At 38.6% G+C, this 21,348-nt stretch overlaps 2 protein-coding genes across 2 annotated transcripts; both read left to right on the top strand.

The window, feature by feature from the left end:
• The first annotated feature begins 9,775 nt into the window (after window positions 1-9,775).
• Window positions 9,776-16,979, top strand: LOC137388397 (uncharacterized). The gene is made up of 4 exons (XM_068074882.1): window positions 9,776-9,872; window positions 13,437-14,254; window positions 14,354-16,365; window positions 16,526-16,979. Exons 1-4 carry the CDS (start codon window positions 9,776-9,778, stop codon window positions 16,977-16,979), a joined length of 3,381 nt encoding a protein of 1,126 aa, XP_067930983.1.
• Window positions 16,980-17,021: 42 nt separating this feature from the next.
• LOC137388396 (uncharacterized) lies at window positions 17,022-19,454 on the top strand. Its single transcript, XM_068074881.1, has 2 exons — window positions 17,022-17,670; window positions 19,321-19,454. Exons 1-2 carry the CDS (start codon window positions 17,022-17,024, stop codon window positions 19,452-19,454), a joined length of 783 nt encoding a protein of 260 aa, XP_067930982.1.
• Window positions 19,455-21,348: the final 1,894 nt, after the last annotated feature.

Below are 21,348 nucleotides of genomic sequence, written 5' to 3'. Positions count from 1 at the left end.
ACGAAGTCAACTTCGCAAAACTTTAAAATTATTACATTACTAGAAGTAGCAAACTGAAACATCAAAGCTGACTTTGTTCATTTAATTTTCATTTAGCAATATTTTACTAAAATTAATTCGTTGTTCGAACTTGTTGAAAATTGAAAACAATTAGCAGAGCTTTGAAAAAATATTGTTTTACTGATTTTATCTCATTAGAATATATTTTATAGGTTTCCAGTAACTACATTTTTGTTCACTCGTCTATATACAGCAATTTTACCATTTTTAAATTTAAAACATTTAAATCTGGCCCTTGGCTGGTAGCTAAATAGTTCATTTGGCTTCAATACATGTGACTTTGATTACCATGCTACAAGCATAAAAGAACAGTAATAATAGTTGTAATTATTTGATTACATATCGAACAGGATAATCATTTTTATGACTGTCAATAATTGCAAAATAAAACTCTAGACTTAACCAAAAAAGGCTGCAGGTGGCAAATTGATTCTTGACATTTTTATTTAAACCCAATATTTTCAAAGTTCCCAATGGCTATTTGCGGTATCTGACAGTTAGTTGTACACAGCCGTATTCTTTTCTCTTCGGCCATCTATCTTTAAGGAATTGTTGAACTCAACCAATACGTCGAGCAATGTGATAACTAACTCATTAGAGAACAGAGCGTTCACCATTTTAGAAACCAATTCCGAACCTAAAAAAAGTTTCCTGCACATTTTGAAATTTTAAAACATTGCGTTTTAAATTTATAAAATATTTTTGTGTTTTGACATTTTAAAATGAACACATTTTAAAATATTTTCAATATGCATGCATTGAAAACAGAGTTGCGCAGGGATGCTGTAAGGGTTTCACTAATTAATACAATGAAAATCTAACCCACGATCGCAAATATTTCTGCAATAATACGAACATTGGTATTTACATCATACGTAGTACTTTGATGTTGATACAGTGTTTTCAACCTCCCCACCCTTTGAATCGGAAGTTTGAATCATTTGAAGAATTAAATATGCAACGTTTGAAGCCATTTACATGCTACAAAAATGAAAAATATGACAAGAATTTGTGGCATGTCACACTAGTGATAGTTAAAAGCACCATTTTAACCATGGTTGCATTGACTCATTTAAGTACTTGAATTGACTATTGTTTTTAACTACCTCCACGGTTGAGTATCCTAACAACCCAGATACAGTGAACCTTCTGCAGGTCGACTCAAAGCCATGGGTTTTCTTCTAGTTTAGAATGAGCAATCGACAGTTTCTCATTGTTTGATGGAGGTCCATAAATGCCATCAACCGCAAAATATCCAGGAAAGCTGGTCAATGTTCCAGAAAATTGGTAAACAGATGACAAGGTCACTGGCTTTCCTAAAACAATATCATCTGGAGATATTTAGAAAACATATGCTATAGCTACTTATTTACACAAATTCAGAGCAATTCTTAAGATTCATAAATTAATTAATTCATTGTAACCATCAGTATAGTTATAACGCTTTGAATGTCAAAAATAATGATTACAGTGCCCAGAGTCATTGAGCCAACTGAGCTTGTCATGTTTTGTTTGAGATGGGAAATACTGCTAGTGACGTGTGATGACCACATAAAAAAGTGAATATACTTAAAGGTTGACTTGTAACAAAATTCAAATTACAGTTATTTAGTATCAAAAATTTCACCATTTCTTACTCTACTGCGTTGTAGGTGCGAAATATGTGAAAACTTGATTATAAGCTCTTAAAAGCTTAAAAACAAACAGTTAATTGCAGCCAACACAAAAATGCCATAGGTTGAAAAGTGAATGAAATGCCTTATGACTGGCGTTTTTAGCTGATTCAGACTGGCTGGCTTGTTTGGCTGGCTTTTTCCACATACTCACCTTATTAGCAACATTTTCATCGTAATGATTTGTTGAGTTTTAAATTCAAGCTAGACTAACAGGCACAACACAGCTTTTTTGTGACCTTTTATCTCCTTGTTAATAAGGATGTAAACTAGGGTGAATTTCTACATTGCACGTGTCAGCACAGGTACCTTCATCATCTCGCAGTCAGTAGGTCCGCCAACGTTGTTGTTCTTTGGAAAATTAGATTGCTGACAAACAGCCAAATATTTTGACTAGATAGCTAAATATTTGCTGGTTATGTTTCGAGGAGCCATAAACACGCTGATAAACGGAGAAACTTAGAGCTTTTTTCATTCTACTGGTAGAAGTCATCAGGCTGCCCAGCTGATCACGTTAGCTTCCTCTCAGATGGTTTTTTGAAGTTGAAAATAGAATGCGCAAGATCACTTATAGCTGAAAATTTTATACCTCCACTAATAGAAAGCAAACAACTTCAATGGCATGTACAAGATACATGACTGGGTCATGCTTAGAGATTGCCATTCTCTTTAGTGCTGCCTTTGGTGTTGCACCAAACTATGGTGTGAAGCGTGCTGCTATTGATGGAAGAACTGCTTAAGCTCGACTAGTTGTTTTAAGAACTGTGACTGATTACTCTTGTGAGTGGTGTATACGCTATAATAATGGCCTTGTCCTTATAATGTTTTAGTGCTGCCAATATTTGGTCTGTAGTGTTGGTAGATATATATCAATTAGTCTAGACTATCCACATGTGCTTTCTGCGAACCCATCTCGCAAGTATGTAGCTTTATTAGTCTAATGCCAACATTATATATATTAGTCTAATCTCAACACATTCTACAGTATTAAGGTGTCACGATTGCTTCCTTTTTCCTCAAACCAGTTGCCATTTTAACACTTCCAGTTGAGTGTGCTCCAGTGATACATGCATTGGTCAGTTTGCGCCTATGCTGCTGATGCCTACATGCGATTAGATATATGAAAGCCTGCAAAGTTTTCACTGTAAGCACATGACCGACTAGTTTTGCAGCATTTTGGTACATTTGCTGCTTGCTCTCCCTCAACGGGCTCAAATTTATTTTCTTCTCTGTCTGACAAGCATTCTGGATCTCTCATCGCTAAATCAGATTCAAAATCTTAAAGTACTTTTGTAGATAAGTTTGGGTCATACTATGTTTATGCATAAATGTGACATGCACAAAAGAAATCTGCTTGAGAAGTAACTGCCTCTTATCTCTGGTTAGCTTTTTTTTCTATTCTTCTTTCGCATTGCAAAATAATAACATTGTGTTTCTCTCCTGATTTATTTTTTTTTCTAACTCTTGATCTGCCCTCTTCCCATTTTGACCTTACTTTATTTTGAACTTGATGAATCAGAGAATGTTTTGGACACACTTTTGGGCTGATGTTAGCAAAACAGACATTGCGGTGAGATTGGCTGCCTAGGCTTCTCGCTTCGATCTTCTTGCTTCTTTCTTTTTGCTCCTGTTTTTGCTAGTAGGAAATTTTTTGCTGCCTTGTTTCTTTTGGCCCTTTAGAACACTTTATCTGCTACGTGTTCGGCCAATAAATTAGCTGTTTCCAAACTACTTTGCATAGTTTCTGACAAAGGAGCAATTTTTAGCTTGGGGATTTTGGGCTCCTTTTATGTTTTGGTTTTCTTCTTGATTCTAGAGCGATTGAGATCTGGTCTACATAAATCTTCTGAACGTGTATAGTGATGTTTTAGCCAATCCTCACATATTAGCACAAATCATCTCAGCTGTTCAACTAGATAGGTGTAGCTTTGCCAATTTTTGACAACTTGGTAGGTCACTATAAATTTGGCTAAAAACTGAAAGGTTTCTTCCTTGATACTTTTAGCTTACCATTCACACCCATTATCTTGGTAAATTTAAGAAAGAGACTATTTAGAGCTTTTATTTTGCAGAATTTCTACTTGCACCCACTTGAGAATGTCATGAGGTTTTCCTAGCTTCCTCAGTGTTTTGACCACATACCTCATAGAAGGGCCTAGAGTTCAAACTGGTCCCACAGTATTAGCTTTTAGCTTGGGATGAGCATATTTGTGGTTCACCTGGTCAAATAGGTAACATGCAAGTCCCAATTTTTTAGCCTTTTCTCAGCAATAAAATTTTAAGGGAGCTCTTTAGTGTGGAGCATTTAAATTCACTTTTCGGTTAGCCTGTTAGTAATAAAGAACAGTGTGCGAATGTCTCAAATTACATTGTTGACATACCTCTGTCATCAATTGTGCTTGTGAAGTGTTACGTGGCAGAACACCCTTTCATTTAATGCCTTTAACGCCAGCAGTGCTTTGGTTGGCTGATCATCTTATGGCTGATCGTCTTCACCACTCCAGAGAGACCAATTTGGGTGTTTGCTACATTGTGTAACTCGTAAGTTTGGGTGAGCATACAACAGCTCTGAAGGGCCATCCAGGCATCCAGCATACCTTCTGGTTGAATCCTCATGACATTGTAGTTCTGATACAGTGACTGAATGTTTTGGCTACCCATCTGCAGTTGCTTTAGTAGTATCTCTTAGTTGATGCTGATGGTTTGGTAAATAATGACTATCAGACTTTGTGGCTTGTATCTCAGCTAATCCACCTTTTTTTCAGACATCCCTGACAGCAATTTAGGCAGCGTAAATGTGATGGTCATTAGTCTAGTCGTGGTTCAGCATGGATCTTCTCACAGCACACAAGAATCGCTGCGCTTGGCCTGGATTTGATCTTGCAATTTAATCCTGGAAGTTCATCTAGTAGCTTCGTATAATCTTTTTAATGGTTTTTAGGTATCAGACCACTCTAAAGTTTGATCCTTCTTGACAAAGTTTTGTTGAGTCAGTCCCCATCTTTTAAGTCAATTAGGTCACACGCACAGCAATCGTTGCATGTTCTTCAATTTAGTTCATACACATTCCCCATTTTATGACTTCACCATCTCGATGACTGTCAGCACTAATTTTTCTCTGGTTTTATCAATTTTTTGTTGCAACAAGCATATAAACTGCTCATCTTTATCATGTTTCTTGAACAACCCCGTTCTTTCACCATGACTGCTTGCATGTCGTTCTACTTATGTCTAGTATATATTTCTCTTAAGATTTGAGTTCTTTCAAGATGGAAGCAGTAGTGATGTTGCTTTTGAACCAATCGAACCATGTTTTTTTAGAGCATGCCTAAAATTTGCTTTCTTAGCAAACTTCGGAATATTATGTTTGCAGTCGCCGCCTGCGCTGGAGAAACCTAGCAGTTCTTTAATCCCTCTTGTGACGATCAGTTTCTGACCACCTATCTTTTTGGGTAATCTAAAGCTGTTCAATTTTGGTTGGCTATGTGTCTAAAATAGCTGAACCCCTCTAGTTGTAACTTGCACTTAAGCAGTTTAAGCTGCAATCTAACTCTTTAGTCCCTAGATGACTTCTGCAATTACCTGAATGTGCATCTCAAAGTTAGGTTTGATAATTATGAGACTGTTTAAACATGTTTCCTTAAAAGCATGGTATCACACACTATGTTAGCCTATGAAACACCGCTGATGCAAGTTTAATTCTGAAAAATCATCTCCCATCATTATTGGTTCAAATTCTTTATTTCCAGTGCTTGAGATGACGCTGCTTTAAAACAGCCTTTTTTTAAATTTTTCCTGCCTAGCTGGACTTTGAGCAGTTCAGTCCTACAACATCAAAAATATATGTCATGTGTTCTAGCACCGGCCTTATCAAGACTCAAAGCTTGCTACGCGACCAATACATATAGAAAAAAATTATTATCAAGAACTTAAACGAAGCAGTCTATATTATAAAAGCAAAAGATGCTGATCAATATTTTAGGTTTTCTTGGCACCAATTATAAAAGAGCCCTCACATTGGGAACTAATCAAATTTAGTTGTAAATATATACAACTTCTGTTATTTTCTGAAAAACCTAATAAGAAGTACAAATTTCATTATAATTTGCTAAAACTCAGTTTAACAAAATTTGTTACTGCTGCTGCAAGTCCAAACTGTGATTACAAAAGAATTACGTACATAAATATTTACCTCTAGCAAGGAGATGATCAGCTCTTTTTGCATAGGCTTCCACTGCATGATCTTCATTGAAATCACCTTTTTTCTTTGTATGGAAACAATCCAAAAGGGAGCAAAACTTTTTAGTACAGTTATATTGAAAGCCAATACAATCAACCTGAAGGTGGCATTGTGCAACGCACTGAAGTTTGTTTAAGGCAGGACCAGTGCTGGCGAGTAACATTGTAGAATTATAGGGTGAGTTGACTTGCTCAAATGATCCAATGAAACCCTGACCTTTACTAAGCATAGCTAAAAAGCAAATATGTTTTAAGTGAAAGGCAAAGCATTTGAATAAGTATAAACATTGTGGCATTCTGTTTTACTATTCAAAGGTTTTGCACCATAATTTAGCATAAATAGTACTTCTTATACGTTTCCTGGCAGCTTTCCATTTATTTTTAGATGTGCCGCACTACATTAGTAAATTGTTGTAATCTATATTTCCTATCTGCTGTGAACTATCTGCTAAAATGTGATGCAGAATTATTTAGATATGCTACGTAGTTAACTGTCTGTACAACCATGTTTGTTGTATAAATATGCATCATTGAAATTTATTCACATTACATGATTAGCTACACGTTGCAAGCTAGAAGCTCACCTCTTACATAAGCATAGCTTATACACCTATTAAATTTGCTAATACAAAAGCTAATTTTGATTCTGAACACATTGCTCTTTGATTTACAAGTCAGCATTAAAATATGTATAATATATTAAAATATATTAAAATACAGAGTAAACTTAAAAATACTGCATACGTGAACACAGCAAAAAAATCACTTTTACTGGTGTTCATATGATGTTCCATAACGCTAAGGTGGGCATGTATCTCACTATTAACAAGTTGATTTGCATAACTTTTTGAAGTGTTGCTTTCACTTATACTTTCACTCACAACCATATCATACTTCTCATGAGACTGTTTAAAGCATAAATCAACTTCAAAAGCATTGTCACTCGATACTTAATAACTACTGGTAGCCCATCATCATGATTTGACAACTTTATTTTAGCAGGTGCTTGTTCATGCCATCAAGTTCTATCACAGTATTACATACTATCATTGCGAATAATCCTTTTTACCTATACATGTAGCGCTTACTGACTTCAGATAAACTGTGTCATCAACTCTATGGGGTTTCTATTAGTGCTGAGAGTATGGGGTCCTACACGAATTGCAGAATTTCTCATGCTGTATGAATATAGCATTTTGGAGAGAACCATGTCATGGCTGTCGGGTGAATAGTTTTACCAGAAAACCATTGCTTCAATATCATTATTCTCAATTCTCAAATTTGTGACAACCATTTACAGACCAATAATCGAACGCAAGGATGTTCCTTCAAAAAATCTGGAGCTGAAAGGCTAGGAGCTAAATATTTTGCACAACATGCGCTTTTCTTCAGAAATTCGATCCCCAGAGTCACTCGAAGCAGTGTACAATTTGCCCGCTTGCTCAAAAATTCTACTGTATAGTAGGCACAATTCCTGGCTCACTCTAAAATAGAAAGACAATGAGCCGCATCTAACTTTGCTGGTACTCGAGTCGTCTCTCAGCAGCCATCAACAGGCTTATCAAAAGTTGAGAAGTCTATCAGATCGCTAAATACAATGATGCCGAACTGGCAGGCATAAAAGCAGAGTCTAAACTAATCTACTTTTGGAAATAGTAGTTGTAGACTTAGTCTACATCCAACCACCCTAAAAGGCAAAATATGTGTGCTAGTGCTCACTGATCTCTTTACTATGGTGCAGATTGCCCTGGCTTTGCTGGATGTCGCAGTACTGGTGGTGGGTAATGTGCTTGATGAAAGAGTATATTCTATCTGAGAATGCCAGAACAACTGCTCACATATCAAAGGCTATACATGTAGTTTGAAAGTTAACTGACAAATGAACTTTGCCAGTTTTGGCAAAAAAATGAAAAGCAGACCATGTCGCATGATCTATGAGTCATCGAAGTCGCAGAATAAAACAACCGGGAGCTCGGAGGCTTGCTCAGAGCCATATTGCTAGCAGGCAGCTAAAATAAGTGGCACTTGTTCATTTAGATCTAACGAAAGCATATAAGGGAATGCCAAACTCTCTGAATAGAGAAACAAGACACATCCTTATGCTTGCAAAGCGTTAAAACTGCCGACCAGATGGATCGCTGCTTTCCACTTACGAAGTTAGTTCACACACATGAGCAGCACGCCTTGGTGCTCTAAAAACGTTCAATTACTGTACAACATGTGTTCTGCTCAGCACAGAAAGATAACTAACAAGAAGACAGGAAAAGCTACTCATGTACGTTTAGGCGACTAAGTATTGCTTTTTGACGGAAACCAGTGAAGAGGACAACCAGTTTTTCAGAGAAAGTTTGTAAAGTAGCAATTGGTCATAAAAGCTTTGAATGATTCCACATGCTTGATGGAAAGACAATATAAGCTCATTATTTAGAAGGAAAGCTGTCCAAAACCATATAATAGCTGCTCAAAGAAGTTGGGTAGAGCATTGGCAACTCTTGGGCCAAGGAAAGAGCTCGGCATAAAGGAGCCCAGGCATCCCTGCTTGGAAAAACTAAAATAAAAGCAGTTGGCATGACTTACTTTCAAAAAAATGTATGAAGCTGACTGAGGGAGTCAGAAAGCCAGAAAAAGAATTGAGAGGTTAGCATTCAGCCTGGTCACCATGACAAAATTGCCAACAAAAGAAGAAGGGTCAGTCCAATATAGGTTTCTCGTAGCCAGTCTAGCATAAGCCAAGTCCTGCAAAGGCTGCCCGAAAGTCAGGCTTTATCACAAAAGCATGGTTATGCTAGAACAATACGCTGAAGGCTGATGCAGATAAAGAAAATTTCAACTGATCTGTTTCTGTGGCTGCCATTCCTCAGTGTATCTGTGATGACTCCTCCCAAATACGATGACAACAGTTCATGCTTTACATCGCGACATCACAAAGGATACCTTAGATTTTTTTTCAAAAGCTGCTTCGCCAGCTGGGTACACTTACTTATGAACAGGATGTTGCATCCACACTAGCCAAAGAAAAAACATTGCAAAGATCAGAGCCATCTTGCCAATTAAATCTTCCTTAAAAGTAGCAGTAAGGTCAACTCAACATTGGCTTGGCCAGATAATAAATTATATGGGACTAGCTTTCTATAGCGAGTTAGTGAAAAAGCTCAATGTTCTAGACAAACATGTATTTTTTAACACTATTATAAGATTGGCAGGTTTCGAATAAACCGTGGCAAGAAAAGTTTTGCTGATTAAAGAAACGCGCTGAGTGCCGTTACAGTAGAAGACATAACCAGTCACAAAGAAAAGTGAGCCCCTATCACCAATGAGCCTTGCGCAAAGGTTTAAATGTTTGTATTCCCACGAACATCGACTCACACCAACCACTCTAGACTAAAAGAAGCAAAGCAGCACAAACACAATGTGCTATCTGTAACTGAAAACGCTGAAAAAGGTGGCTGTTGCACAGTAAAATAGATGACCAATGATACACTTTAAACCTCTAAAAGAAGAGACACCCCGTTATACAACTTGTTGTTGCATTTGTATACCTACGTGGCTGGCATTATGTCTCTAGAGACTAAGTGCTGCAAGTTCAGGGAAAACAATAGACCAAGGAATTTCATCTAGTCATATTTCTAGTAAGCTAATCAAAATGGGATCAGTTCTTGAATGAGTAGCTTTTAGACCCTCAGACAAAAATAAGTCTTTCTCACCAAACTTGAAAACAAAGACCTGCTTTAGCAAGGCCAGAAGAAAGTCAGTTTACTGGCTTGGCTGGAACTAAAAAGTACCATGCTTGGCAAACAGCGGGCATGGCAAAGAAACTGACTGATTTGACGCCAGAGCTAACTAGCCTGTCTAATGAGATAGAAAACATTAGAGAGTCACACTCATATCTTGACAACCAGAGTGAGCCACAGGAATAGTCAAAGTCATTGATGCTGAATGAATTGGTGAATGCCAGGCTACTAGTCAGCCTCAGCCAAAATAAATAAGAACTAGATGGATGCTCTAAGATTTCAATGACTAGGAAAGAACTGTCAAATTTGTTCATCATGTAGCTGTTTGGGCTTTCAACATCACTAACAAGAGGCTAATACAGAAAGAGTTCCGCCTCCCTGAAAAAGTGGCCTGGCGGAACAAATTCAAAACCAAGCTGGCTCTTCCACCAACGTTCTAATTAGATATGTGGGCTTCCAATCAATGTGTGTATAGCGGGAGCCAGTCAGCCATTTCTGTGGATCGATTTTTGGCTCAGCTCAATTTGATCTGAATGACTAGACTTCCAGCTAAAAGACAGGTACAATGAAGAAGTCACCCCTATATGAAGAGGTCAGCAAAAGACAAGTCTGAGCACCTATGCGTTTAGCTTATGTATAACTGCCACATATTATTTTAGGCAATGTGTGGCAGATAAAGGTGTGTCTAATTTGAACACAACCTTGCTGTTGATTGAGATTTGGTGTACTGCATAATAAATGTGTCCTGGCTTTCGTTACATCTGCTTTGATTTGTGAAATATTTTAAACTTAATCCACTTAAGAAAGATTATTTGATGTAGAGTGCCGCCAACCAAACTCTTTTAACTTCATCATATTTCTATTGATAGGTTTTTGCATATACACTCACCAAGCCAATTTTGTAAGAGTACCACAGCAGAAGTAACTTGCAAATGTGTTCGCGTTCTTTTTTGTTTTAAAAGAAGTACCAAAAGGTAGATTTTGGTTTTATTATTAAAGTTAACAATATTTGCATCTTATAAACCAAGTTTTTTTGATCATGTGAATTTATCATTTAAGTTATAGTTTAGGTAGACCTTTGTCTTTATAAAGATAAAATTGGACAATGTAATGCATTTTCAAAGTCAATGAGTACAAAATAAAATTGATGTGAACTCACGATTTTCTTTGTCTGGCGACATTATAAAAATAGCTAATAGAACGCCATAGGCCTATTAACTATACTAGACTGGGCAATCCAATGCATCATGGCTCAGCATTGTGTCCTACTTAAATAGGCACATTCTTCGCGACGTAACGTCATAGCTTTGTTCGCTTTGCCTAGTCCAGGCCATAGTTTTAGGTAGGAAGCCATGGAAAGTGGAGCAACTAACAGCACTGGAAATTATTCGAAGGAAAATTTTACTCCAATTGTTTTCAAGTGTGGTTGTGAGAGGTATCTACTATATAAACGGCAATCGTTGTCTGTGTATCTGTGTGATTGATTGTCCGCCTTATAGAGTACCGTACTTTTCCGACTATTAGCCGCTACTAGGTATCTAGGGCGCGTTAACGGGATTTTCCGGTTCATACACGCCTCTACTATACATAACCTATTTACCGTAGGGATGAACGATAAATACTTATATGCTAATATTGTATCTTTAGGAGTTGTTTTCTCGATATGTTGAGTTACCGATAACTTCTGAATATTGGTGATGCAATAGATTATAGAGCGGTCTTTCCGGTAAATATTAGCAGTGAATTAAATAAAATTTACTAAACCATAAATAAATTAATGAGTAGTAAATTACATCTAATTAATATTTACTGCCAATGTGTACTGGGAAGGTCATGAACTGCGTAATATAGCTAAAATTAGAAAGCGGAGGTAGTCTAGAATCTTGATATTCTACCAAACGACATCGTCAGTCTAATTCAACATTTTTTCTACTATTGCGTCTCAGACTAGAACTTCCAGGTTTAAGGAAAGATCCAATAAGATTGTTACACGCTGGCAGGGCGTCTCTAACTAACCTGAGGTGGGAGATTCGGAGGACAAAAAGGTATTCTTTTGGAGTTCGGACTTCCAACGCGGTGGACGCACTGGGATCGAGATCAACTCAATAACGCTATTTGAATTATAAAAAAATTTGAACTCAAGGTACTTTGAATTATTGCATTTATCAGTAATCGTGATTGATTGAGATAGCTACGCTAAGTTTGGTATACTGTTGTTATAGCATTGCCTTAGTTATAAAACCAGTAAAAGGAGCTATAACAATATCGTAGATTTTGCCAACATGTTAACAAGCACTGCTATGCAAAAAATTTGTTGTATCTATACATTGTGCATTTTAATTATCTGTGTAATTGTCTGTGCATTTTAATTATCTGTGTATCGGCTATCATATCATCGGCTATCAACATAAATAGTTATTTGTTTTTTAACTCGGGCGCAATTAATGAACTCGCACAAAAAAGGTTTGTTTTTAAGTTGGAAATTCTCAAACAAAGATTTAACATTAAATTTTAGGCTAATTTTAGAGAGACATCTTAGGACAACACTGTCACTACCATAAAAGTCTTAAAGATCGTTGGTTATGTTATTAACAAATAATAAAATTGCTGGGAAAGTCGCAAATATGCGTCTACGGCGGTCGACTTTAGAACACGCATAAATGAGTCTACTTCACTGAAAGGGTTAAAAATGTTGGATTTGCCACTGTTTGTGATAGTAAACATGTTGATTTCCTTCCGCAGCTGAGTTATTTTTACTTATTTTCCAGCTACGAGTACTGCAGAACTACAGCTACTACAGAACTTGCACGGGCACTGCTACTGCGTTTTACCTACTAAATTTCTACTTCAAAAAGGTAAACACTTCTCATTCAATGTTGTATTGTCTATGAATTGCCACACATCCACTACCTAAAAACGTTGGATTTGCCACTGTTCGTGATAGTAAAAATGTTCATTTCCTTCCGCACCTGAGTTACTTTTACTTTTTTTCTAGCTACGAGAACTACAGAACTTGCACGGGTACTGCTACTGCATTTTACCTACTAAATTTCTACTTCAAAAAGGTAAACACTTCTCATTCAATGTTGTATTGTCTATGAATTGCCACACATCTACTACTTGAAAACGTTGGATTTGCCACTGTTCGTGGTAGTAAACATGTTCATTACCTTCCGCAGCTGACTTACTTTTACTTTTTTTTCCAGCTACGAGTACTACAGAACTACAGCTACTACAGAGCTTGCACGGGCACTCCGAGTATTGCGATAGGCGTCGGTGAGACGAAAGCGAGCAGCGTATATTACAAAAAAGCACACCATCTTATTCACTTTTAGAAACGCTTGAAGCAGTACAATGCCTCCCTAAAAGCCTACTGCCCAAATGCAAGAACAGATTGATTCCCGTAGAGAAAGAGACTGAATTCGCAAAGCAGCAGCTAGACGAGCAGAAACTGCAGAGCAAACACAGCTGCACCTACAACAAAACAGAACTGCTATTGCAGCTGCTACAAGTGCAGAAACTGCAGAGCAAACACAGCTACGCCTACAACGAGACAGAATAGCTACTGCATCTGCTAGAAGTGCGGAATCTGCAGAGCAAACACAGCTATGCCTACAAGGAAACAGAACTGCTACTGCAGCTGCTAGAAGTGCAGAAACTGCAGAGCAAACACAGCTACGCCTACAACGAGACAGAATAGCTACTGCATCTGCTAGAAGTGCGGAAACTGCAGAGCAAACACAGCTACGCCTACAACGAAACAGAATAGCAGCTGCTAGAACAGCAGAAACCGTTGAACAAACACAGGTACATCGAGAGCAGGCCGGAATAGATGCTGCAGCTGCTAGAAGTGCAGAGACTGCTGAGCTGACCCAGCAGCGACTCCTACAGCAAGATACACTAACTACAGCAGCTGCTTGGCCGCCACAACCTACCAGGCGCCGTGCATGGGCAGAAAACTTCGCACTTGACTACAATCCTGTAACACAGTATAGGGTCCATCAGAACTCTTTTATGGGACGAATGTCTAAAAAATGTTCCAGATGTAATGCCTTACGTTGGAAAGACGAGAGGCCAGGCATTTGTTGCAACAATGGGAAAGTTCGCCTACGACCACTCTCTGAGGATATTCCACCTGTATTGACTCACCTATTCCAAGGCGCAAATCCTGATTCTGAACATTTTTTGGGGAATATACGAAAATATAACAGCTGTTTTCAAATGACATCATTTGGAGCTAAAACCATTGATGAGCCTGGATTTAACCCAAATTTCAAGGTTCAGGGTCAAGTCTACCATTTGATTGGATCCTTGCTTCCGATACCGGGTGAGCAACCACAGTTCCTGCAAATCAATTTCATGGGTGACCAGCAGGCAGAGGCAGAACGTCAGCGTGGTATTGTTGAAGGAGTGCGATTAAACGTAATCCGTGAGCTGCAGGATGTTCTACACGAGATAAATAAATATGTGCGTGATTTCAAAACTGCTCGGGAGAGGCTGCCTGAAAACACAGATGACTTGCGAATTGTCATTCATGCTGACAAACACCCTGTTGGAGAGCATGAAAGAAGATTCAATGCTCCTGTCATAGATGAAGTTGCCATTCAAATAGTTGGACAGCAGTTTGAATAGAGGGATATTGTTCTGCAGTTATGCAGCAATGAACTGCAGAGGATATCTGAGACGCACAGAGCATATGACGCCCTGCAGTATCCACTCATTTTTTGGCGAGGTGACGATGGCTACAACTTTCAGCTGCGACAGACTGACATTCGCACAGGAGAGCCAGGTACACGAAAGGTTTCTGCTATGGATTTTTATGCTAGCAGGCTGATGGTTCGTGATGGTAGCTTCAACTACATTTACATGTGCCGAAAGCTGTTTTTGCAGTTTGCAGTTGATATGTACGCTAAAATTGAAACTGAAAGACTTAGCTTTATCCGCCACCATCAGACACGGCTAAGAGCTGATGACTACATCCACCTGCGTTATGCAGTAGCTGATGATCGCAATGCAAACCAACTAAGTAACGTGGTGATTTTACCTTCGTCTTTTACTGGTGGCCCGCGCTACATGCATGAGTGTACGCAGGATGCCATGACTTATGTGCGACATTACGGCAGACCAGACCTCTTCATCACATTTACCTGCAACAGCAAATGGGATGAGATTTCCAATGAATTGCTGCCTTGTCAGCAAAGCTATGACCGACACGATGTGGTTGCAAGAGTGTTTCACCTAAATCTAAAGCAACTAATGGATTATATCACCACCGGTGCAATATTTGGTGCTGTGCGATGCCATATGTACACCATTGAATGGCAAAAACGTGGACTCCCTCATGCACACATTCTAATTTGGTTATGCGATCGCATCAGGCCAGAACAGGTTGATTGTGTCATTTCTGCAGAAATACCAAATCGAGTGGAAGACCTTGAGCTATTCGAAATTGTCACCAAGCACATGGTACATGGTCCATGTGGCCAGTTAAACCCCGGTTCACCCTGCATGAAAGACGGCACATGTACCAAGAAGTACCCTAAGGCTCTCATTAAAGACACAGTTACTGGCATAGATGAGTATCTATTGTATCGTCGTCGTTCCGATGATGATGGAGGTTTCACCAAACAACACACATTGCGAGCTGTTGGAGAGGCCTACGACATCACTTTGGACAATAGATGGATAGTGCCTTACTGCCCTTTGCTGCTGTCCAAAGTATTCAATACGCACATCAATGTCGAATTTTGCAACTCAGTGAAGTCCATCAAATACATTTGCAAATATGTCAACAAGGGTAGTGATCAAGCAGTGTTCGGCTTGGAAAGAGATGGAGCACAGGTTGATGAAGTAGCTCGCTATGAGAGTGGAAGGTACATCAGTGCAAATGAAGCAATGTGGCGCATCTTCAGTCTCCCCATTCATGCACGACACCCGACTGTTCAGCATCTGAGTGTCCATCTTGAGAATGGCCAGAGAGTGTATTTCACTGAAGCAAATCTTCAGCAACAACTTCAAGAACCACGTGACACTACCCTTACAGCCTTTTTCAAGCTTTGTACACTTGATGATTTTGCCAGGACGCTTCTGTACTGCCAATTGCCAGCCTATTACACCTTTGACGCAACCACAAAATGCTGGAAGAGACGAGTTCATGGAGCTGCAGTGCCTGATCATTCTGGCATATATCAAACTGATGCCCTAGCACGAGTATACACTGTTCACCCCAACAATCGTGAATGTTTCTTTCTTCGAATCATGCTACATCACGTAGTTGGTCCAATGTCCTTTCAGCATTTAAGAACTGTTGGAGGTCATGTCTGTGCTACTTTCCATGAAGCATGCAGACGTTTGGGGCTATTGGAAGATGATGCACAGTGGAGGGAGGCCTTGGAAGAAGCTGCAACTGTACGGTCACCTGCCCAATTGCGCAAGTTGTTTGCTATTATGTTAAGCACCTGCCAGCTTCTCACCCTCTTCAGCTGTGGCAAGAGTTTAAGGAACATTTGGCTGAAGACATCCTGTTTCATGAGCGACAACTGCTTCAGGATCAACAACTGCAGTTTACAGATAGAATGTTCAATATTGCTCTTATATTTATCGAGGACCAAGTGCTCGAGGTCACAAACAACAACCTCTCAGTTTATGGACTTCCCAGGCCTGTTAGAATGGAGCAACCTGTTGTTTGCAGGGAAATATTACGCGAAACAGCGTATGACCGTGAAGAGCTTCGTCGCCATGTTGAAACCAATGAACCGCTGCTGCTGGAAGAGCAAAGAGCTGCATATAACACGGTTTTTTTGAGAACATTGAACAAAACAGTGGCGGTGTGGTGTTTCTTCACGCACCAGGTGGGAGCAGCAAAACCTTCGTCACTAATCTTATACTGGCGAAAGTACGAGAGTCTGGAAAAATTGCTTTGGCTGTAGCTTCATCTGGTATTGCAGCTACCTTACTCCCTGGTGGCCGCACTGCGAATTCAGCACTGAAACTGCCTCTTAATTTGGCCAGAACTGAGAATCCTGAGTGCAATATCAAAAAGAACAGCGGAACTGCCCAACTTCTGCAACAATGCCTTCTTATTGTGTGGGATGAGTGCACAATGTCGCACAAGCTCGCATTTGAAGCTCTAAATCTGACACTAAAGGACTTGCGTGAAAATAATAGACTTTTCGGTGGGGTAACTCTTTTACTTTCTGGAGATTTTTGCCAAACGTTGCCTGTCATACAAAGAGGCACACCCGCTGATGAGATGAATGCATATATCAAAGCATAATTTCCCGGGCCGTCTGTTGTGCAGCTGCATTTGTCAAGAAACATGCATGCCTCTATTCTTGGCGACGAAACAAGTGCACATTTCGCTGCTGGACTGTTGCGTATTGGTGAAGGGCGTTTGCCAGTTAGTGCTGAGGATGGTTTGGCGTCACTTGATGGCTACGGCACTTTTGTGGATTCAACCGAAGAACTTCAGGAGAACGTTTACCCTAATCTGCGACAGAGGTTCCAAGATGTAGATTGGTTATCTGAGCGAGCTATTCTTTTCCCCCGGAATGATGCAGCTGCTGCCATAAACTCACAGCTTTTAGCCCAACTACCTGGCAATTCAAAAACCTTCACTTCTGTTGATACGTCGTTGACTGATGACGCTGCTGTAGAATATCCTGTGGAATTCTTACACTCACTGGACTTGCCTGGACTTTCTGCTCATAAATTGCAGCTAAAGATAGGAACACCGATCATGCTTCTTCGCAACCTCAATCCTCCAAAGTTATGTAATGGCACTCGGCTAATTGTTGCGCAAATGTTTTCGCACGTAATTCAGGCCAAAATCATTTCAGCATCTGGTAAAAGAGAATACGTTTTTATTCCAAGGATCCCAATTATTCCAACCGATCTACCATTTGAATTTAAAAAGATTCAGTTCCCCATCAGAGTCTGCTTCGTTATGACCATCAACAAGTCGCAAGGTCAGTCCCTCAAAGTAGCTGGTATCGACTTACTGTCCCCCTGCTTTAGCCATGGCCAGCTGTACGTTGCCTGCTCAAGAGTAGGCACAAGCCGAAAACTGTATATTCATACACCCGACAGAAAAACCAAAAATGTTGTCTATCCACAAGTGTTGCGTTGATTAACATTGTCTTATTGTTATGTCATGCTTGCATTAAATTAACATTATATAATTATTGTGTCATGCTATGTTCTTCATGTACTGCTATACCTACTTATTATCCACATGCAGCATTTTCTAGCATGTTTTTCAGTATATATATATTTTCATGCATTTGTTTTCCTTATTGTGTCTCATAAAAAGGCTATCATGTTGGCGTTATGTTTTATTATTGTAAGGTGCTAATGCTGTATCTGCCTTGACATCGTACTGTCTGTCCTGTTATACATGTAAATTTTACTGATAAATTTTATTAACACAACCACATTACTGCAGCACTGTTTGTATATACCATGTCAAAACACAGGCTATAATAGACGAAGAACTGGTGAGCCATGATTAGTGTTAGAAGTCTCCATTCGATGTAGAACTGTAGAAATCCTGTATAGTGCATGTAGATGTCTCCATTCAATAAATGCTGGCGATAGCTCAGCAGTGCAATAGCAAAATATTTTGTAGAATTTCTTATAACACGCACAATTTTTCAATACTGCCAGTTTGAACAATTTCAGTTTGCCTAGCAATGTCAATTTAATTATCAGTTCTTTGTACAAAAATAGGACAACTCCCATTTTAGTGGTTTGAGACTGATGCATTGTAGACTAGCTGTAAAACACATTGCAGATTTCCATTGTTCTCCCCAAAATGATTGACATGTATGACTGCGTATGCTGTCTGATCGGCCCAACAATTTCAGTAGACTGCATAGTTGGAGTTGTTTTACAGTATGAAAGACAACTCTCAATAAACCTCTTGCTGTACAAGAATCTGATCCCGTTGACGGGTAATGCAGCTAGTCTAGATATACAGAGCAAGGAATCTTGCGGATTTTTCCGAGATATGCATCCAAATAATAGTTTTTCCAAATTTTTTTCCTAAAGTTCGTTGCTGGCACTAATATTTGAAAAGTTGTTTCGCACAAAAAGGTGCCAAGCGCCAAGTAGACAAAGTTTTGTCCATTTCATGAAGTTTTTTATCACCATGGCAGGTGGACAGGCTAATAAATGAGTATGGTAATGGCTAAACCCAACCCGAAAGGTTTTTACTTTATGATGGTCTCATAAGAATGCAATCATTTACTGATTATTTTGCAGGGTAAGAGGAGTAGAAATTTTTGCTGTGCATTTGGGTGTTCTAATACTCCAGCAAAAAACAGTAAACTCAGTTTCCACACCTTTCCATAGGAAGAAAAACACCTAGACAGACGTAACAAGTGAATAGACACGGTGAAACGTAAATACTGGATGCCTTCCAAAAACTCTGTGCTCTGCAGTGATCATTTCACAATTAGACTCCTATTGTAGATCTCCTAGTATGAAGATGGCTGCCTTACTAAAGCCTACAGCTGTACCAAGGTTATTTGATTCTCTGCCAAAATATTTACAACCGACTCAACCAAAGCATAGACAACTGCTTTGCCATCCAACACCATTTACATAATCTCTACCAGACCGAGATGATCCAGTCATGGAACCTTCACTTTGCTCTGAAGAGCCAACAGCCGCCAAGCAATCTGCCAATTCCTCCACATTTTCTACAAAACAGGAGATCTGGCACACTTCGCAGCCTTGCTGCATGTGCTAAACTGCATGGCTGCTCATATTGTGGTACATGATTAGGGTATGTACATGTATTTTGGTATTAGCTACTTTCACTAATTGTGAGTGTATAGAGTAGATATATAGAAAGCAGAGTGGCTTGAAATAATACTGCTGAAGATCAGTGAGATGTAGTTAAATTTATTTTACGGTTGATACATACTCTTTTTATAATAATATTAGCATGTGATACTTATTTAGCAGGTTATGTGGTATGGAGCTTAAAACTCATCTGCGATGACTGCATCAGCTTTATAGCCTCCTGTCCAGATTTACGCACCAGGGATGATGCGACACTAATCAGTGTAAAAGATAGAGGTGGTCTGTCATCCTGTCATCACAAAGATATATCTAGGCTCAGAACAGATCATACAGCAGTGTGTCGACTTACAAGAAATCACTGCATAAACAAGCTGGTGGTCACTAAGACTCTCTCATTGGTTTTACATAGCAATTTGCATCAGGAATTTCCATGCTCAAACCGCAGTACAACGTTAATTAAAACTAGCACATCCAAATATGTCAGAATTAGAATTCACCAGGAGGCTACAAAGGTAGCAGCTAATAAGAGTAATCTCAGATCAAGGCTCAGCTGACTGGTCGTCTTTAGTCATGTGTAGCCTGTCACAATATGTCTAGAAAAGTGTACCATTTGTTATTTGTCTTCTACCATTTTTCTGATGCTGTTTGCATAACACCTAAGACCCAACATTTGTACTCATGGCAGACTGCATTCAGTGTACCATTTACAAGCGAGTATGAATTAAAAATCAGTTTGTACATCTGGCTACCTGGCATGTTAGCCTACAGCATAGGGCAACATTGAAAATTTTGCAATATCTTTGAATAGATCAATATACATTTTTACTCGCACTTTACATATGAGGTATTCAACTTTATATTTACAAATTTGCAGGGTAGGAAATGCATAGTGTATAAGCTTTGCATCTAAACTTTTAAACCAATATCTTTTGTATTTTAGTAGTTATGTCAAATTACATGTAGCAACATTCTCTTCATTCTTTCAATGTAAACAATGATGACTCACTTGCCTGACCAGCTACAAGTGAACCAAGCAATGCCATTCTGTCACAAAGCATGCGGTTATTTATGTAGGACACCGTGGCTTCGCATTGCCCAGTTCATTATAGTTAATAGGTCTATGTAGAACGCTATGAAAAAAAACACAAATCTATATTAGCCTAGTGTTAGATAATGAAGACATACATTAATATTGCACAATGTAAATAAAATGTTTTTCGGTTTCAATTCTTACTTTAATGCAAGTTTCTACTCTTCTTAATTACTTATTGAATTTTGTCGAAAACATAAATATTTTTTACATCATTTTGAACATGAAAAGGTACTCAGAACATATTATCAAATTTTGCTTTCATCTTCTGCATATTTAATCTTTATGGATTTCATCTCCTTCAGACTAATCAATATAAACTACAATGATGTTTCAACTAATAATTGACAACCTTTGCCCATTGAAAAAAATACATCTTCTGCATTGTGAAGAATATTGGATAAAGCCATAAACTAGTGTCTACATGAGCAATTACTAACACAACAATATTTTCACACAAGAAATTAATCAATAACGCAAGTGAAATGCATACGAGATTATCTAGTTTGTATTACATGTATCTTAATTACCTCTGAGTTTTCCTAATATTATAGAAATAACTGGCATTCAATCTAAATAAAATAACTTCAAAGAAATGTTTTAAAGTCTGCCTAATGAAACTTAAAATGAATTTGAACTGCTGTCAATTATAGTAGTAAAGGTTTCTAAGTTTAAAACCACAAAGTCCTGCCTAATACTTGAATCAAGAAAAATAACCAATGCTGAACACTGCTCAGTATTGCCAGAA

This window comes from Watersipora subatra, chromosome 2, assembly GCF_963576615.1.
Source record: "Watersipora subatra chromosome 2, tzWatSuba1.1, whole genome shotgun sequence".
Lineage (NCBI taxonomy): Eukaryota > Metazoa > Bryozoa > Gymnolaemata > Cheilostomatida > Watersiporidae > Watersipora > Watersipora subatra.
Note: the sequence above shows the minus strand (reverse complement) of the source record. Positions and strands in the feature narration are given on the sequence as shown.